This window comes from Podarcis tiliguerta, assembly GCF_965153285.1.
Source record: "Podarcis tiliguerta genome assembly, chromosome: 11".
Lineage (NCBI taxonomy): Eukaryota > Metazoa > Chordata > Lepidosauria > Squamata > Lacertidae > Podarcis > Podarcis tiliguerta.
The window spans coordinates 1,814,678-1,832,028 of NC_139544.1; the positions used below are offsets into that span (position 1 = coordinate 1,814,678).

Below are 17,351 nucleotides of genomic sequence, written 5' to 3' on the forward strand. Positions count from 1 at the left end.
GCCAAGGTTGCAAGTTCGATCCCCGTCTGGGACAGCTGCATATTCCTGCACTGCAGGGGGTTGGACTAGATGATCCTCAGGGTCCCTTCCAACTCTACAATTCTTTGATTCCATGAACAGAATAATATAAACTACATTCCCTTTTGGATTTTTTCTTTGGAACAGACACTTCTGGTTTCCAGCAGGATCACAGCAGACAGTGGACAGCACAGGTGCATGGAAGGAAGGTGCGTTCAGAGTCAAGTAGTTCCAGCTATACAAGATTGTTTTCAATTATTGCATTACCTGTATTGCTTTATAAAAAAGAATGAAGTATATTCATACCATCATCCCATTCACTGAAAGCTCTCACAGCAAACTTCTGACCGTCCACAGTAAAAAATTCTCTTTGTGCGATAGCTTTCCCTCCCGTGCTGTGGTTTTCAGAGTTTCTCACAGACTCACTACACGATGAATCTCCATCACCAATTACACCAACTAAAGCCCAGGCCTGCCTGGAAAAAATAAAATACATGTTTAAGTACAAAACTCTTCCTTAGTGCAGGTGTTTACAAGCAGCAAGAATGCAGCATGTACAAATGTATTAGAAACTGTTATTCTTAGTTTTCTGAAACATTCTTCAAAATCCGTTTTTTAAAAAAGGTGAAAGAATTTTATAACTTTGGGCCATAAGGCTGTAAGTATTATTGCTATTATCTCCCTTGTCAGAAGTCACAAAAATTTGCAACACTTGCCATATCCCTCCCCCCACAAAAAAACCTGAGGATGTATATAGACTGTTGTGTCCTGCTCACAACTGCTTGTGCAGAAGTAGTGCAAGCCCAGCTCTCAGTGCGGGAGATGGAAATATTAGTTTTAATTAAATCCCATAATTGTCTGGAAAAGAGTACTTTCTCCTCTAAATGGAAACCAATGACATATATTTGTATATTATCCAATAAAAAGGAAAATCATAAAACAGTAAAAGATATTACATCCCTAACTCTGTGAAATTCATTACATTTTCTATTGTGTTGAAACAACTGGTAGGGATGGAGAGGGTGTTATGCCTCACTAAAAAAGAGGCAAACAGGACTGGCACTTTGAAGCACAGTGGAACTAACTGTGTGCCTTGGCATCTTGAAGAAAACTCTTTGGTAGGTCCATGCTGAACACCAATAATGGAAAAACGTTTCCATGCCTATATTTCTGGAGCCTTGCTGATAAAAGATTGCCAGCGCTGCAGCTGGACACTTGAGTAGGCTGGCATGGAGCCCTCATTGTAGACACCCCATAAATTACTTGTTCAAGAGCAGAAGGCAAGCCAAGAGCCTCCTCCAGACTCTCTTCTCTAGCCCCAGCTTTGAAAAGCTATACTGCCCTAGCATTACGTTCATGCCTCTAGTTACTCCTGATTTTCCTATTAGCTTTAATCTAAGCCAGCTCTGACTTGGCAGCACCAAAGCCAAGGGATTTCGTTTTCTTCCAACCATCCCTCTTTTCCTTCAAGTTGCATGCCAACTGGTATCAACATTTCCAGCAATTCTTACATTTAGAACCTCCACAAGTGGAGAGCTAAATTTAAACAGCACACAACTGCTCAAGAAAACTGTTGTGTGATATTTTTAGCTCAGTGTTCTTTATGAAAAGCTTGTACAGTCACCAGTTTTGAACATAACAGTCCAACTGCAAGTCCAGGCACCTCAGATGTGGATGTTATCCACTCTCGTTTGAATTGGCTAGGATGCCTGCTGAGAGGGCTGACACCATTACAGTGAAAAGGCATAGACTGTACTATGAACCTCTGCAATGTTGCAGGTTATGGATTTAAAGGGGACAAGGGAGTGGCAACAGCAGGCTGCTTCCCTTTCAAAATCAGAGCAGTGAGGACTCTGCAAGACTGCGCTCCAAAACCATGAACTGCACTGCAAGCACCATAAGAGCACACACATTCCCCATCTCATATGCAAATGAGGGGGGTGGAGAGAGAGGGAGAGAGGGAGAGGGAGAGGGAGAGAGAGAGAGAGAGAGAGAAGGTGTCTCTTAAAAGGAGCTTCCAGGTCCCTCCAGCTTCCACATTATAAGCTCCTCATAGAAACTTTAAAAACTGCCTTGTATCAGATCAGACTAGCTCAGTATTTTTGACATTGGCAGGCAGTGGCTCTCTAGGGCTTTCAAACAGCCCTATACCTAGATATCCTAGGGCATTCTGCAAATGCTCCATCGCTGAGGGACACCCCTTCCCCTCCCTGCCAAGACACAAGAATGCTAAGGAAGATTCGTAAGCTGAACTGGATAGAGAACCACAGACAGCATGTGTGAAGCAAGACACAAACTGAGCATTACCAAAGAACCTAGCACAGAATACAAAAACGGTAACACTGCATCTATGCAGGCTGCTGCAACAAGGATGTCAATAGCTGCAGAACTGGCCATGTTAAGGTAAAGACACACACAGGCTCCCTAAAATGTGACTGGAAATGGCTTGAATGAACATTTACTGCATTCCAAGGCATCAGTTTTCAGGACAGAAAATGTGTGCTCAAGGCTCCCAGCATATTTAGACAGGACTTTTGTCTTCACCCTCAGTTGGAGCAAAGGCTTAAGCTTTCAGGGAGAGTTACTTTTCACGCAGAATTAATGGTTTCATTTGAAATATCTGTTTGGAACTGGGAGAGAAGCAGCTGGTACAGAAAAGTGCCTGAAATGATCTGACTCACAAATTAAGCCTTAATAACAACATAGAGAATGGCAAGATGTTAGGAAAGGGAGGAGAGATAGAATTTCTACTCCCCCCCCCCCCGGACCAGTGCTTTTAACCCAGTTGCTTCATAGTAAAAAGGTAAAGGGACCCCTGACCATTAGGTCCAGTCGTGACCGACTTTGGGGTTGCGGCGCTCATCTCGCTTTATTGCCCGAGGGAGCCGGCGTTTGTCCACAGACAGCTTCCGGGTCATGCGGCCAGCATGGCTAAGCTGCTTCTGGCAAACCAGAGCAGCACAGCACACAGAAACGCTGTTTACTTTCCAACCGGAGCGGTACCTATTTATCTACTTGCACTTTGACGTGGTTTTGAACTGCTATAAAATTGGCATTCTTATCTGAAACTAGAAGAGTAGCTCTTAGCAGGTCTTCACTCTATGTTACATCATGGCTATGAACTACAGAATACATTTGCTGGGCACATAAGTCTGCTGATGCTGCATTTCAAATTATCCAAGAATTTCAACTCAGTGGAATAGTTTCCTTACAATTCTATTTAAGAATATAAGATACTGGGTTACGTTGCATCCAATGGTGCATTCATGATAATGGAAGGTTGTTTGATCCAGCAGACGTTTCTGGCTGTAGACAAGAGAAAGGCAGTATCTGCAAAATCCTCATCACCCCCATCAGTCCCCACATGCCCCAAAATTTGCTTCCGAGCTGGGCGGCTCCTGAGAAAATAGGAAAACTGTGAAACTTTCCTCCCAACCCTATTCCATTGAGGGAAGCCTCCACTGGATCCAAGACCCTGCTGTCCGTGTGAGGAACACCCATGGATACAACTCTATAGTGTTCCTCTAGTATAAGCATGGGGCATGATTCAAGCGGCACTGCAAATGCAACCCTCCCACAAGATGGAAAGCTCAAGGAGTGTAGTAGGGGGCCCTCAGCAAGGAGTTAAGAATGAAACAGCAATGAGCCGCAGTCGGCTTGCTTGTGACCTTGGCTCTGCAGCAGTTGTAGCTTCTGCCTTTCAAGCGCAAGGAAAAGCTCAGTATTGTTGGAGCCAGACCCACGTGGTGCAACTGTCAAGTACAGGCCCTCACAGGGCTAGAATTTTAGCCAGCATATGAGAGCCAATGTGGTGAGGTGCCCCCGGGGGACAAATCCCTCTGGCCAAAGTCAGCGCTGTACTCAGCCAGCTACCAAGCCAGCAGCCAAGTTGCTAAGATGAACATGCTTTTAAAAAAAATTAAAAGGGGGACAAACAGAATGAGAAGGAAATTCCTAGCTCAACTTCCAATGCCTGTATCTTCAGGTGATACATAAAGATGACCAAAGCTCTGGTTCTGAATAGCCCAGTCACCCCATGAGGCAAAGAGGCGCAAGTCTGAAGTAAAAGAGCCTGCTAAAACACACCAAGTTAAAGTAGTAGTCAAATTTACATTTACTAGGGAGGCCATGCAAGAACACATTCTCTCTCTAATCCATCAGAAATATCCACCACTTCTTAATTCATGCTCAGCATGAATCACCACTTCACTTGGGAAACAACACTGGAAAGCAATCTACTCCTTAACCTATCCTCTAACGCCATTATAGCACCAAGTTTATTAGAGTGAGATACCTCTCACTTGAAATGAAAGAACGGCTGCACACAGTAGTGAGACGAATCTGTCTCCTCCATTACAGTGGTGCCCCGCAAGACGAATGCCTCGCAAGACGGAAAACCCGCTAGACGAAAGGGTTTTCCGTTTTGGAGGTGCTTCGCAGGATGAATTTGCTATGGGCTTGCTTCGCAAGACGAAAATGTCTTGCGATTCCTGGGGGGTTTTTTTCGCTCCCCACCCCCTTTTTCTAAGGCACTAAGCTGCTAATAGCCTTTTAGCAGCTAATCCGCTAATCCCTTAAGCCTTTAATAGCCGCTAAACCGCTAATAGCGCTAATCCGCTAATGGGCTTGCTTCACAAGACGAAAAAACCGCTAGACGAAGAGACTCACGGAACGGATTCTTTTCGTCTTGCGAGGCACCACTGTATTTCAAATACACTGGATTGGCACAGGCTTAAACAATTCTACCCTGTCTTTTCACAATAAGCGTCATCATGGTGGCCTACAACGAACTATAAAAACAATCTGAAATGAATCCACACTGAAATAAAGCAGCAGTACCCTTTTATACAATCCAGAAATATCAGATAAAAAAATTAAAGCAAACAATAAAAGAAAACGTTTTGAAAAATGAAAAGGGTTTTATCTGTCTTCTAAAACAATTGGACAGCCAGAGGAATCTTACACAGAGGTTAGCTAGAGAAATGAAATAAACTTTCCACATTTTTCTTTTAAACAATTTCAGCACTACAAGAGCTGAAGGTAAACCAATCACAGCATGTTTCATCCTTATATTTGGAATCCCTTCCCTTCCTTCCTTTCTCCTCATGACTTTTAAATGCCATTTCAGGGCAGAGTAAAAGCACACCAGGGAATTTTACAGGATGGGCCTGCTTTCAAGATCTTTCACAGAAGGAACATAATTCAAAGTGAGTCTTATGGCTGCTTCTTAGAAGATGATTTTCCTGCACATATAGTAGTATTTGTATGTGGGAAAACTGTAGGTACATTACATGTACCATGTAACAAATGCATGTGTCATGTTTGCAGTGCATGTATGCAGGGGTGGATTAACCACTAATTACAACACAACTAGTTGACTCATGTGCGAAGGAAAGACTTTGCTTTCATACTATCAGTTGTTAAATATACAAATCAAAGAACTGAATAAAGGAATTTACTTTTATTATACCAAACGATCAACAATAAATGTGTATATGGTTTCAACTAGTAACTTCTGGCTCTCCCCCAGCCCCAAACCTCCAATATTCCTAGAGCATGTCCTGAAGGCTAGGTAGGTTTGGTCAATGCCTGGATGGGTGACCACCCAGGGACCATGGGCTTTGGTGTCCATGATAGAAGAAATGTAAGAAAATAAATATTTAAGGTCAATTTTAAAATAAAAATTTGTAAAAATTTGCGTACCAAGTTTACAGTTTCAAATACTGGCACACAGACATTCAAAAACAACGAAGAGAAGCAGTGTTGTGGTACTTGTCTGCATAGCTAGTATTAATTCTTGCAATGAAAACCAAAATAACAGAGGGGGGAGACTTTGATGCAATGTAAATTTGAATATAGGGGTGCAGCATGATGAATACCCAAAGGAAAATATATGCATGAAATTTTGGAGTGTTGCATGGCCATATTACTGCAATACCCTAATTCGAGGGAGGAAGGGTATACAGTTACAACTCCAAGCTGAGTTGTTATAATTCACAAGGGTTTATAACTTTAAAATATTAAACTAACCATCTTCCTTGTGCTGCCTCCAAAGATATATTCTGAAGCACAACCTATCATATTCATACATCTGCAGAAGTCAAAACATCAGCTAGAACATACAGGATGAACTCCAAAGGAAATTTAGAATCATAGAATCATAGAGTTGGATTCTATGATTCTAAATTTCCTTTGGAGTTCAACCTGTATGTTCTAGCTCATGTTTTGACTTCTGCAAATGTATGAATATGATAGGTTGTGCTTCAACCTATTTAAATTAGTTTCTTTTTCCCCACAAGAGCACAGAATACATTTTTTTATTTTTTACCTGTAACTCAATCCTTTGACAAGCTTACTTCCCAGAAGATTCTGTATTGTTGTTCTGGTTTCATCTAGTAGGTTTTTAGCAGCTGAATCTCCCACAGCAATAGCAACAATGCGACCAAAATCTTGGCCTTTTAGGAAATCCTGAAGTCTCCTGCTATCATTCTGAGATTCATAAGTATCAAATCTGTCCATTGCCAAAACTTGTGCAGTGTCTTGATCAATAACTCTCACATTGAGGCCTCGGGAAAAATCCTTTTCAAAAGTATATGAGCCAGAGGCCAATCCTGAAGAATACAGAGTCTTTGACAGAGAAGTCCATGATAACTTCTGAATTCCATGCAATTCCAGTGTTCCACCAGGGCCGACACCCACAAACTTTTTGCCAAATGTTGGCACATAATCACCTTCATCCATTTTGCCATATAAGGTGATAGTTGCTTTGGATTTATAACGACATTTCTCTGCTCCAATATGAAGCGCTCCACCATCCTTTATCAGGATAAACCGTGTTCGTAGTGTTATATTTCTGGATCCTTTTTCATCATCTCCAAAGACAAGCAATCCTGTAGGGAACAATGTTTTTGGTAAGCAACCGATAAAGTAAGTATTAACCAACTATTTTTTGAGGAACAAAAATTTGCTGTGGTATAGAAAAAAACACTAATCACTGCAAAGCTTTAAAAATTAGTGAGCATTATATTTCAATACACAAAGCAGTTTTCAAAAGGAAAACTGCATCACTCAGTTTGTCAAGGAGTTATCAGAGGAAGGAAAAGCACAAAGAACCAAAAGCAGCTGAACAAAACATTCTGCACTGCATCCTACGAGCCGGATCTTGCCCTTGCAAAGTTACCAAACAAATCTTGCTGTGTAAGGCTCTTAAACACTGATGACCAAGCAGTATTTTTAATCTGCAGGTATTTGATATGCCTGGCACAGCTGCAAAAAATGTACCGAAGGAAGTCAGGAGTAATAAATGTTGAAAACAGACCAGAACAACATAATAACAAAGAAGTAGCTAGATGGGGAAGATATGCAGACGTATAGACTTGGAAAGGATATTAAAAGGAAGAAGCAAATTAAGTGAAAACAGTTGTAAAAGTAACATGGCCGTGCTTACTTTCCTCTGAGGATTTAGCAGGATAAGGATGGCTAGAACAGAAATCACCAACCAGGTGTCCAGATATTTTGGACTACAGAATGAGGCTGACGGAAGTTGTAGGCCAAAACATCTGACGTCAGAGGCGGTCCACCCATGGCATGGGGTGAGGCAGCTGCCTCAGGCAGCGGAAACCGAAGAGGCCCCAATGAGCCCCCCACCTGCCCCACAGGAGCAACCCCGGTAAGGGAGGGAGAGGTGGCAGAGCTCAGTGTAAACTTCTCCCATTGCTTTTTCCTACAAATGCTCTAAGTTAACTGCTATGAAGAGAATGTTTCTTTCTCCACTGCACAGGAAGTAAACTGGGAGGAAACTTCCTTTTGGATGGATTGGGTTCAAATGCCTGTTCTGAAGCTGCTCTGTTATTCAGCTCTGCCTGCTCCCTGTTCCAATATAACTTGTACCGAATGTAAACAGTAAAAATTTATGTCATTTGCAGTATGATAGTCATTTCTTGGAGATCTGTTAATATCCACAAATATAACAATACAAGTTACGTTTTAGGGACATATTTTTTTCCCCTCACGCCAAATAGCATTTTCAGTGAAAGAAATGACTGAAACAATTACCGAGTAATACCTTAGCAACAAGCTAACTCACGACACCACTTAATGAACTTTTGCCCCGCCCTTCTCGTAATGTAATCTTGCAAGATTTGGAAATACTGCATGATTCCAATGTTAACTGTTCCCTATCTTTTCAAATGCTATATTCTAAAAAACAATTTCAAAAATGGACCAATTATGTGCAACGTTATTTTATATAGTGCTGCGATAGAAAATGCCTTAGATAGGAAGAAATATTGAGAAAAATAAAGTGTTAGTTTTTCCTCACACTGTTTACCCAGGATATCCTTTCAATGTGTTAGTACACCTCCCCAAAACTATCAGAACAAAAGATGAGGGGAAGTAGGGATGGAGATGTTTCTTTACAACAGAAAGTTTATGCCTATGAGGGGAGCAGAATCCTGTCCATCTTCTCCTGAAGGCCCAGATCTGATTCCAGAAGAGAACTGGGCTGAGGAGGAAAATGTCTTGGTGACCAAGCAAGAAGAGTGAGGAGTGTGCAGCTCCCTTCAGCCACATGACGACAACAACGACATCAAGACCCCACCTTCCCCCCCCCAAAGGAACACAGTGTAATCTCTCTCTCCTTCACTGAAATGCCACAGCCGCCCTGTGAGGCAGGTCAGGCCAAGAGGCAGCGACCAGCACCCAGGGTCACCCAGCCAGCTTCATCCCTGAGTCCCCCAGGTCCTAGTCCAACACTTTACACCTTTTTATATTCACACGCAAAACTCTCTGTGTGTGTGATCGTAACTTTATAATAAATAAAATATAAAACATTGTAATTACAAAAGTATTTTATTAAAATTACGTATTCTAGACTTATATTATTATTGTAAATGGAAAAAACATAGGAATAAGTAAACACAGCTCCTTCATCTTGTCAGTTTGGCCCTAAGATATGTTGAAGCAGGGATGTCACTTTACATACCTCCATCCTGTATCACTATAGAGTGCACTGTAGCATCCACACTGAGGCGAAACAAATCTCCCTGTTTGAGTACAACTTTGTTTTCTCGATCATGTCCAGGATTCCAGTTCTTAAGGCGAGGATTTTGATCTGGACAATTTTCTGCAACAGAAGCAAGAAACACCTTATAACAGAAGCATCAAGGCAGCCAACTCACGCTCCAAGCATTTTTATCCAACTCTGTTGGTATCAGATTTGAATAAAGACACAGTAAAAAGCTCCCCATTCTACCCATGAGAATAAGAAAAATCCTCTGAATCTGAGTGAAGTTCAAGTAAAGTGATCTGCACTTTCACATTAGCCAATCAATACTCGGCTGTCTTTCTTACCTTTTCATTTTATAGCCCCTGGAAAGGAGCATGCCCTCTTTGAGTTTCAGAGGGCAATGCAAAATGCCTGGGGTTTTTGTTCAGTTCTTCTCTCTGTTCAGCTGTTGCCATAATTCATTTGGGTATACATTTCACATTAGGAAATACCATTGCTCTTCAGCTTCTGTGTTTTGGCCCACATTAAGACCATTTTTGCATGGGTCCCAGTGTTTACAGGGCATCTTCATCCAATTGCCATTTTTTACTGTTTAAGATACCCATTTTCTGTTTTGTTTTAATCACAGCCTGCAATGGCCTCCTTTTCAGCCCTTCTGTGAAAAAAGGGAGCCATTAGCTCCATTCTGCCCCCATGTACTGCAATGAGTCATGTACAATATCCACAAGTCACTGACTCATTCAGCCAAACTACTCATTTCCCTTCTCTCCATTCTTCCTTACCAGTGATTCAACATTTCCTGATACAATACTTTACTTGAATGCAATAAAATTGTGAAAATTACACTCATGTTGTTCCTGGTTCCTTTTAGAGAAAGCTTTACAGTAAGTTTCACTTGACTATTAGGAGTTGCTTCCTGCTATTAAACTTATTCGGCTCATGCTGATAAAACATAATTACTTTGGATTCCCTCTCTTGCTTAGCTCTTTCCCCCTTAATTACAATAGATTTCTTATTATTCTTTATGCTCACTTGCATGTCCATGTGGAGTTCTCCTGCCAAAAAACCCAAACAATTCTGAATGCAGTTTGAAATGAAATAAAATGACTGTGCTTTTTATTTAAAATATGCAACACCCCCCCCCCTTTTCACTATAGAGATTCCCAGGAGCAGCTTAAATTGCAAAATAAATGTTTTAACAAAACAACCACACAATTTTAGACATGAGGATGAGTCATTTGTGACAAACCAATTGCTGTAAACAGAATACAATATTAAGTGGACGTTTGGGCCAATTCTATAAGGCCCGTCTTTTTTTCAATCCTCTAGTCTTCAACCTTTTCAGACCAAGGACCCACTTCTAACCAACATGCTTTGGGAACTTCATTCCTCAATCTTTCACCCTATACTTGCATGGTGGTCGTATTCTGTTACGACTAACCTCTGATAGGCCCATGACCCGCCAGTCAAAGACCATGGATAAATCAACCTGTAGTGCTACTGGTTCTCAGCAATACTGAAGTGTGATCTTGCATTTGTGATCCCCCCCCCTTTGCCCTTTCCCAGTTATCTGAGATTAGGAATTTCTCCCCATCACTCATCTTAAGCACACTTCTTCAAACTATCTGTGCCAATTATCAATGCAAATGCTAATAATGGTTAAAACTATATTAATGAATTTTAGTAATTAGACAATTCTTGTTGACTATTTCAGTTATCAGAAACACTTGATAAATGTTATTTGACACTGTAGTAATTTTTATGAGAGACTTAGTTTTAAATGCACTGTCTAAACTCCATCTCTTCGCTCAAGGTTTTTGCATGAGTTTGATTTAATATGGCCCCCTACTGCTGCTCCAGAGAAGCGGACACGGAGCAATGGATCCAAACTACAAGAAAGAAGATTCCACTTAAACATTAGGAAGAACTTCCTGACAGTAAGAGCTGTTTGACAGTGGAATTTGCTGCCAAGGAGTGTGGTGGAGTCTCCTTCTTTGAAGGTCTTTAAGCAGAGGCTTGACAACCATATGTCAGGAGTGCTCTGATGGGGTTTCCTGCTTGGCAGGGGGTTGGACTCGATGGCCCTTGTGGTCTCTTCCAACTCTATGATTCTATGATTCTATGAGTGCAGGTTTGCAAGCAATACTGTTATCATTTGCATTTTTATGTGGTTGGGATCTCTGATTGGATCTGTTTTATTTATACATTGTAACCCACTGTGGGATCATTAAATGACCAAGGGAAGGCTAAAAGAAGAAGAGATAATTGGATGTGTTTGATGAGGAGGGGAGATGCATTTTTTAAACAATTCTAATCCAGTCTCTCCTCTGGAGTCAACTCTATCACGTTAACATAAGAGATACTAAAAGTTATTTTAACAGCCCAATAACAGTGTAGAAATAAACATGGGATTCAAATGGGTTAGAAGCTCTTTCTCCCTTCATTGTAATTGATTTACATTCTAGGAGTGAATCTCAGAACTAATAAGGAGAGGAGTTACTTTAATTACCACCAAGCAAGAACTGCAGGGTTAGTCAAATAAGAAGCATGGTTAGAGTGTAGGAGCGGGGCCAGGGTTCAAATTCCCACTCAGCCATGAAATTCACTGCATGACTTAGGCCAGTCACTCACCCTGAGCCTAACTACCTCACAGGGTTGTTGTGAGGATAAAATGGGCAAGAGGACTATGGACACCACCTTGGGCTCCTGGGAGGCTGGGCTATAAATGCAATAAATACATAAATAATTGGTTTACGCGAGGAATTTTATGTTCAGATGGAATGATTTCTTCCCCCAACCTCAGGAAGTGTGGGTGGGCACAGAGGGGGAAGAGGTGGGGCAGGAAGTCTCGCTGTGCAAGCAAAAGTCTGTGTGCAGGGCTTCCGCTGAAGGGGCTCATTATGGGAATCCAACCCTAAATGCATGATGACGTCTAGCCGTTAGGCACGTGGCGTGAAGGAATATCAGCTGTGATGACGCTGCACAAGAATACTTGTCACCTGGAGAAACTCTGCTCTGGTTCTTTGCTGTTCCTGCCAGTGTTCTTGACAGACATGCTGCTACTGCAGTGTGTACAATGCAGTCCTGTATTTTGTTCAGAAAACACTGTTCATGTAATGAGACTAGGAAAGACATTTACTGTATTTTTTGCTCTATAGGACGCACCCAACCATAGGACGCACCTTGTTTTAGAGGGGGAGAACAAGAAAAAAAAATTCTCTCCCTCTGCCCAGTGCCCCTTCAGCAAAGCGGCAGGAGGCACTGCGCAGAGGGGGGAGAATTTTTCCCTTCTTGTTCTCCCCCTCTAAAACAATGTGCCGTTCAAGGTGCGTTCAGTCGCCTTCAGGCGGCTACCTTGGAAGCCTGGAGAGCGAGAGGGGTCGGTGCGCACCAACCCCTCTCGCTCTCTAGGCTTCAGTGAAGGCAACCCGAAGCCTCCGGAGCGCAGCGGGAGTTCCTTTCGACCTGCTCTTTGGGGCTGGCGGGGGGAAGCCCACCGACAGCCCCAAAGAGCAGGTCGGGTAGCAGCGGAAAGGCGCGCGGCCTTCCCGCTGCTCCGCGAGCTTCTTGGGGCTGCCGGGGAAGCCCGGGTCCCCCCCCCCCCCAGCCCCAAAGAGCCATAGCCAAGCGCAACCTCTCCAGCCGGGTATGGCAATACCCCCACCTCCCGCAAAAGCCCACAAGAGCCGCGCACCCTTTAAGGAGCGTGCAGCTCCTGCGGGCTTTTCTACGAGGAGGGAGAAGGGACTGACTGGCCGCGTCAGTCCCTTCTCCCTCCTGAGGAAAAGCCCGCAAGCTTTTCCTGCCTGCCTCCCCCCTGCATTCGCTCCATAAGACACACACACATTTCCCCTTACTTTTTAGGAAGGAAAAAGTGTGTCTTATGCAGCAAAAAATACGGTACACACTTTTCTGGAAAATGCCACCTTGAGCAGGACTATATGGATGCTGACAAATAGTTCTCTACTGCTGTTCTATGCGTTATGTAACTTTGCTGTGGAAGCACAGAACGTGAGAACAGATGAAGCCAATGGGCCTTTATCACAGTCACTAGTGTAGTGTCAACAATAGAGAAAGGTCCCTTTCTTTTGCTTTTTCAACAGAGGAATAATTATGTGTGTTTTAAATTATACAATTATAAATTATACAAAAACTAGTTTTAAAAACTATCAATCTTCTTCAAAAACAGCAGTACAAATATTTGGATTTTTCTATTGGCACTTAGTAGTGTACTAAGTAGTGGAAATGGAAACTCACCATCAGGAGCATATTTTGATGCTATCCCCAAAATAATGCCAAGTGCAATAAAAAATGAAAAGCTAGACATAGCAAAGCAGATGAGTGTGTTTTTGTGTCTTTTCTTTCTGCTCGCTTCCGCTTGACTGCGCTGCCCATCGGCTGAGGAGGCTACTGTTGCACGAGCTTCCTGTCTTCCAGAGGTAAATTTGGCTGAAGCTTGGTTCTTTGGAGGAGGAGGAGGACGAAATGGGACAATTCTTCCTGGGAAATAGCCAGAAGATTTATGGCTGCTTCCATTCTGAGGCTGAAGGAAGGCAGGAGTCCTCCCTCTGGGATCAGCGGCTTGCATGTTATGCAATCACTAGATTAAAAACAAAAGGGGGAAAAAAAGATTAATGTTGAAGTGTGAGAGGAGTCGTTTTAGTTATGCCCTGGAATTATTTATGTGGGAGTATGTATTCCACCAGGGACGCGGGTGGAGCTGTGGTCTAAATCACTGAGCCTCTTGGGCTTGCCAATCAGAAGGTCGGCGGTTTGAATCCCTGCGACGGGGTGAGCTCCCGTTGCTCGGTTCCAGCTCCTCCCAACCTAGCAGTTGAAAGCACGCCCAAAAGTGCAAGTAGATTCATAGGTACCACTCCAGCAGGAAGGTAAACAGCATTTCTTTGCACTGCCCTGGTTTCGGTGTTCCGTTGAGCCAGAAGCGGCTTAATCATGCTGGCCACGTTACCCGGAAAAACTGCGGACAAATGCCGGCTCCCTCGGCCTGTGAAGCGAAATGAGCGCCGCAACCCCAAAGTCGCCTGCGACTGGACTTAATTGTCAGGGGTCCTTTAGTGCCAAAGCTCCAAAGCTAATGTAGTGCCAATGGTGCTTCCTAGCCAAGGACACAGCAGAAAGTTAACTTTTTATTATCCAAGATAACAGCTCTGGAAACCTACGCGCATCACTCTATTGGCTAACCAGCTATTCCTAGGTCTGAACTCTATGGCGCTGTTGCAGCAACTGGGGACCAGCCCCCTTCCACCAGTTGATGCACCTTCCCCTGACGGGCTGCGCTGACTCTGCCTGCACAGAAGCCAAGTCTGCTCTCTCCTGGTTCTTGGAGACAGTGGTACAGGGGAGGGTGGAGAGGCACCCTCTCCTTCACTTGCCTGGTCTGCCTCTTCCTCCAGCTCTGAAGCTTCCTCTGATTCTGACTCTTGCCTCTTGGCTGGTACAGGTCCCTACAGACCAGTGCCCCCCCCCCCAGTCTGCAGCACCCCTTCACCCAGGGCATGCTTGTCAGCATCTGGCCAGTCCCAAATATTTAGAGGGGTTTTTTTTGCAAAAAACAGAGCTCAAAAGCATATTCCAATTTTCATCCAGGTTCTGCCACATTTGCACAAGATCACACACAAAAGATTTGTCTTTATAGCCATTAGAATAACCTTTGAAGAAGTTTGCTTCAAAATCTATAGCACTGTTAAAAACCATTACTCCATTTCATGCCATGCTAACAGGACTATCATAAACTGCCATCACAAGTAAACTATTAGGATAATAAAACTGAATTAGTTTTAGCAGCTGACCTCCTTCCTCCTGCCGAAAAAAAGTATACAATTTTCTGTTTTTCAGGATATTTTGAATATTCAATGAATAGATTCAAGGAAAGTAAACACACTGTCCGCAACATCTCAGCGGTGAAGAAATTCTACACTTTACCTTTGAAGAATTCCACTTTAAGCTAACTCTGGCTGAGCTGCCAGCATTAAATAAGAAACAATTGGTGGACTGGTGATGGTATCATCCCCAGGGCATTAAAATACAGCAAGATATAGGCTGGAGCTTCTGATGTGCCAATCAAGTCCAATATATATTAAGAAAACATCTTTATTAGGCTAACCAAGATGCCAGAAAATAGTGTGCAAGCTTTCAAGGTCCCCAGAACTCTTCAGCAGGCTAGATGGTTAAAAGAAAAAGACAAGTGAGGGGTAGCAGAGAAATTGGCTGCTGTTCAAACCAAAAGTCCTATACAAATTTCAGATCCCCACCTGTTGGACAAATTTGCCCCAGGAATCTTCCCTAAAGGGAGTCAATTGGAGTCTGACACTGAGATCAGGCAAAACCAAAGGTTGCTTATTCCTGAGACAGCACTGCGCTCCCCGGCCTCATGCTGCAAAGAGGGCACATCAAAGGTACTTTATACGCTAAAGCCTGTCCAAATTTCCCTCCTACAATCGCCTATTGTTTAGGAAATTGCAGTTTACCAACTTCCTGGTCCACCTATTTCATGTTTCCCCCTTGATATGTACCCCCACCGTTACATACCCCCTTCTTCATGCTGATTAGCTTCAGCTCCACCAGGGGCGGCTTGACTAATATTCACAGCCCTTTTAAGCAAGTGCAATAGCTTTCTAACTGTTTTCCTCCCTTTTCCCTTGTGGTTTTGAATCACCCACAAACCGTCCTAATACCTTATAAGGCATTACCTTTTGGCTACTCTCAGCAATTTCTTAACGTTTTATCACAAGCTTCCTCTTTCTTTGCCATGCAAGCAGCTACAGCAAGGCATGGTCATTCCTGCTAAGCTTTTCTGACCTGTTTATCCCACACCACCATGAAAATCTGCTATTTGAAACACATCTTCCCAAGCACTGACCTGCCCCAACAGTGGTTTAAAAAATGAGCTAGAGAGAGATCGTGTGCCAACCACCATCTGGATTTTTAAGACAGCTATTTAAAACTGGCACATAATAAAAGATGAACAGCTCTCTCAAATGTTATGCCAGTCTTCCACTTTCAGTTCCACTTGCAGATCTGTTTCCCAATTGTACACGCAGGCTAATGTGATAATTTATTTCCTCTGTTACCAGGATATGGTCCATATAAAAACGTGGAGAGCCCTGCTGGATCAGATCCAAAGTCCACCTAGTGCAGCATCTCCTGTTTCAGAGAAAACCAGCATCTGCCCCCCCCCCCCACTCAACTATGGGTTGAGGCCCCTGGAAGCTTGCAAATAAGAGAACACGGCCTTGCTTCCTGCTCCCTCCAACCAGGGGTAAATCACCCTCCTAAGTATTAGCAGGTTTTAAATATTCCCTGTAACTGCGGATAATCACTGTGGGTCTCTCATTTCCTTAGATGGAATCTTGATGCCTTTAACTTGAATAAGCAAGATTAACCCTAAACCCAGATACCTTTCTATGAAGCTCTAATTCCTGTAAAAAAGAAAGTACAGAGTATGCGAACTGACGCCTGGTGTGCTCAACTATACACGGCATGCTCAGAAGGACTGAAATGGGCCAACAATAAAAACAAATGAAATATAGCAGCTAATCTCAAATCTTATGCAGAAACATAGCAAGAACTCTTTCTTTGTAATGTCAAAGCTGCAGAGTCCAATTCATCACTGCGATAAGATCATTGTGCCCAACGCTTTCAGAGGAGACAATGCCCTGCCAGACAGGATCAAAACATTAAAAGGAGTACAGGGTACACAAGTCCTTCATGTTTCTTGCACCTGTTCCCTGTGTCACCAAGGCTTCAGTCAAAATGGTCAGCCCAGTATAAAAACCAAGGAGTTGGACTTGGTGTGTTTAACCCATTTCCTTTGTTCTAAACAAGAAACAAAGCAGACACAAATCACAGGACAGTCAAGTAAATTCTCTGAACAGCCCAGGCCTCAGCATGCACATTGTGTGGCAAATGCTCATAACAGTGAGAACCTATAATACAAATTATGTCCTGGGGTCATTTTCTGAGAGTCCTCTTTCAGCACAAGTGTTGGTGCTGTTCTGGAGCCTGACAAAAAACAGTGTAAATTTCAGCCAAATCCCCACCCATACCCCCTAATTTGAAGCAGTAACAAAAGAATTTTTATGCCAGATTACTTATTTGTAGAGTACGTATTCTCTCTTCCTTCAGCTATTCTAATTTTGAAACTTCAGAATATAAAGTATTCAGTATTTCCTTCCTCTTTCAAATGCATGCAGAATCAGAAACACTTATAAAACTGTAAAGTCACAGGGAGGTGATCACTGAGCAGGAGATTAAAATATCTGCAGGACTCCATTGCTTTCAAAACTTTGCTGACACCTGAGTACAT

General features: G+C 42.9%; 2 protein-coding genes across 6 annotated transcripts in view; one reads left to right on the forward strand and one right to left on the reverse strand.

Moving 5' to 3' along the window:
- The window catches only part of GDA (guanine deaminase), a 462,724-nt gene that overhangs the window by 310,999 nt on the left and 134,374 nt on the right, over positions 1–17,351 (forward strand). The gene's annotated exons all lie outside the window — the stretch shown is intronic.
- CEMIP2 (cell migration inducing hyaluronidase 2) overlaps positions 1–17,351 on the reverse strand; it is a 58,845-nt gene that overhangs the window by 27,685 nt on the left and 13,809 nt on the right. For all 5 annotated transcript variants that reach the window (XM_083403332.1, XM_083403330.1, XM_083403329.1 and 2 more), the window contains exons 2-5: positions 13,283–13,625; positions 9,002–9,142; positions 6,347–6,908; positions 325–494 (exon numbers count right to left, since the gene is read on the reverse strand). In XM_083403332.1, coding sequence (XP_083259458.1) covers positions 325–494; positions 6,347–6,908; positions 9,002–9,142; positions 13,283–13,613 — 1,204 coding nt within the window. In that variant the 5' untranslated portion in view covers positions 13,614–13,625. The remainder of the gene's footprint in view (positions 1–324; positions 495–6,346; positions 6,909–9,001; positions 9,143–13,282; positions 13,626–17,351) is intronic.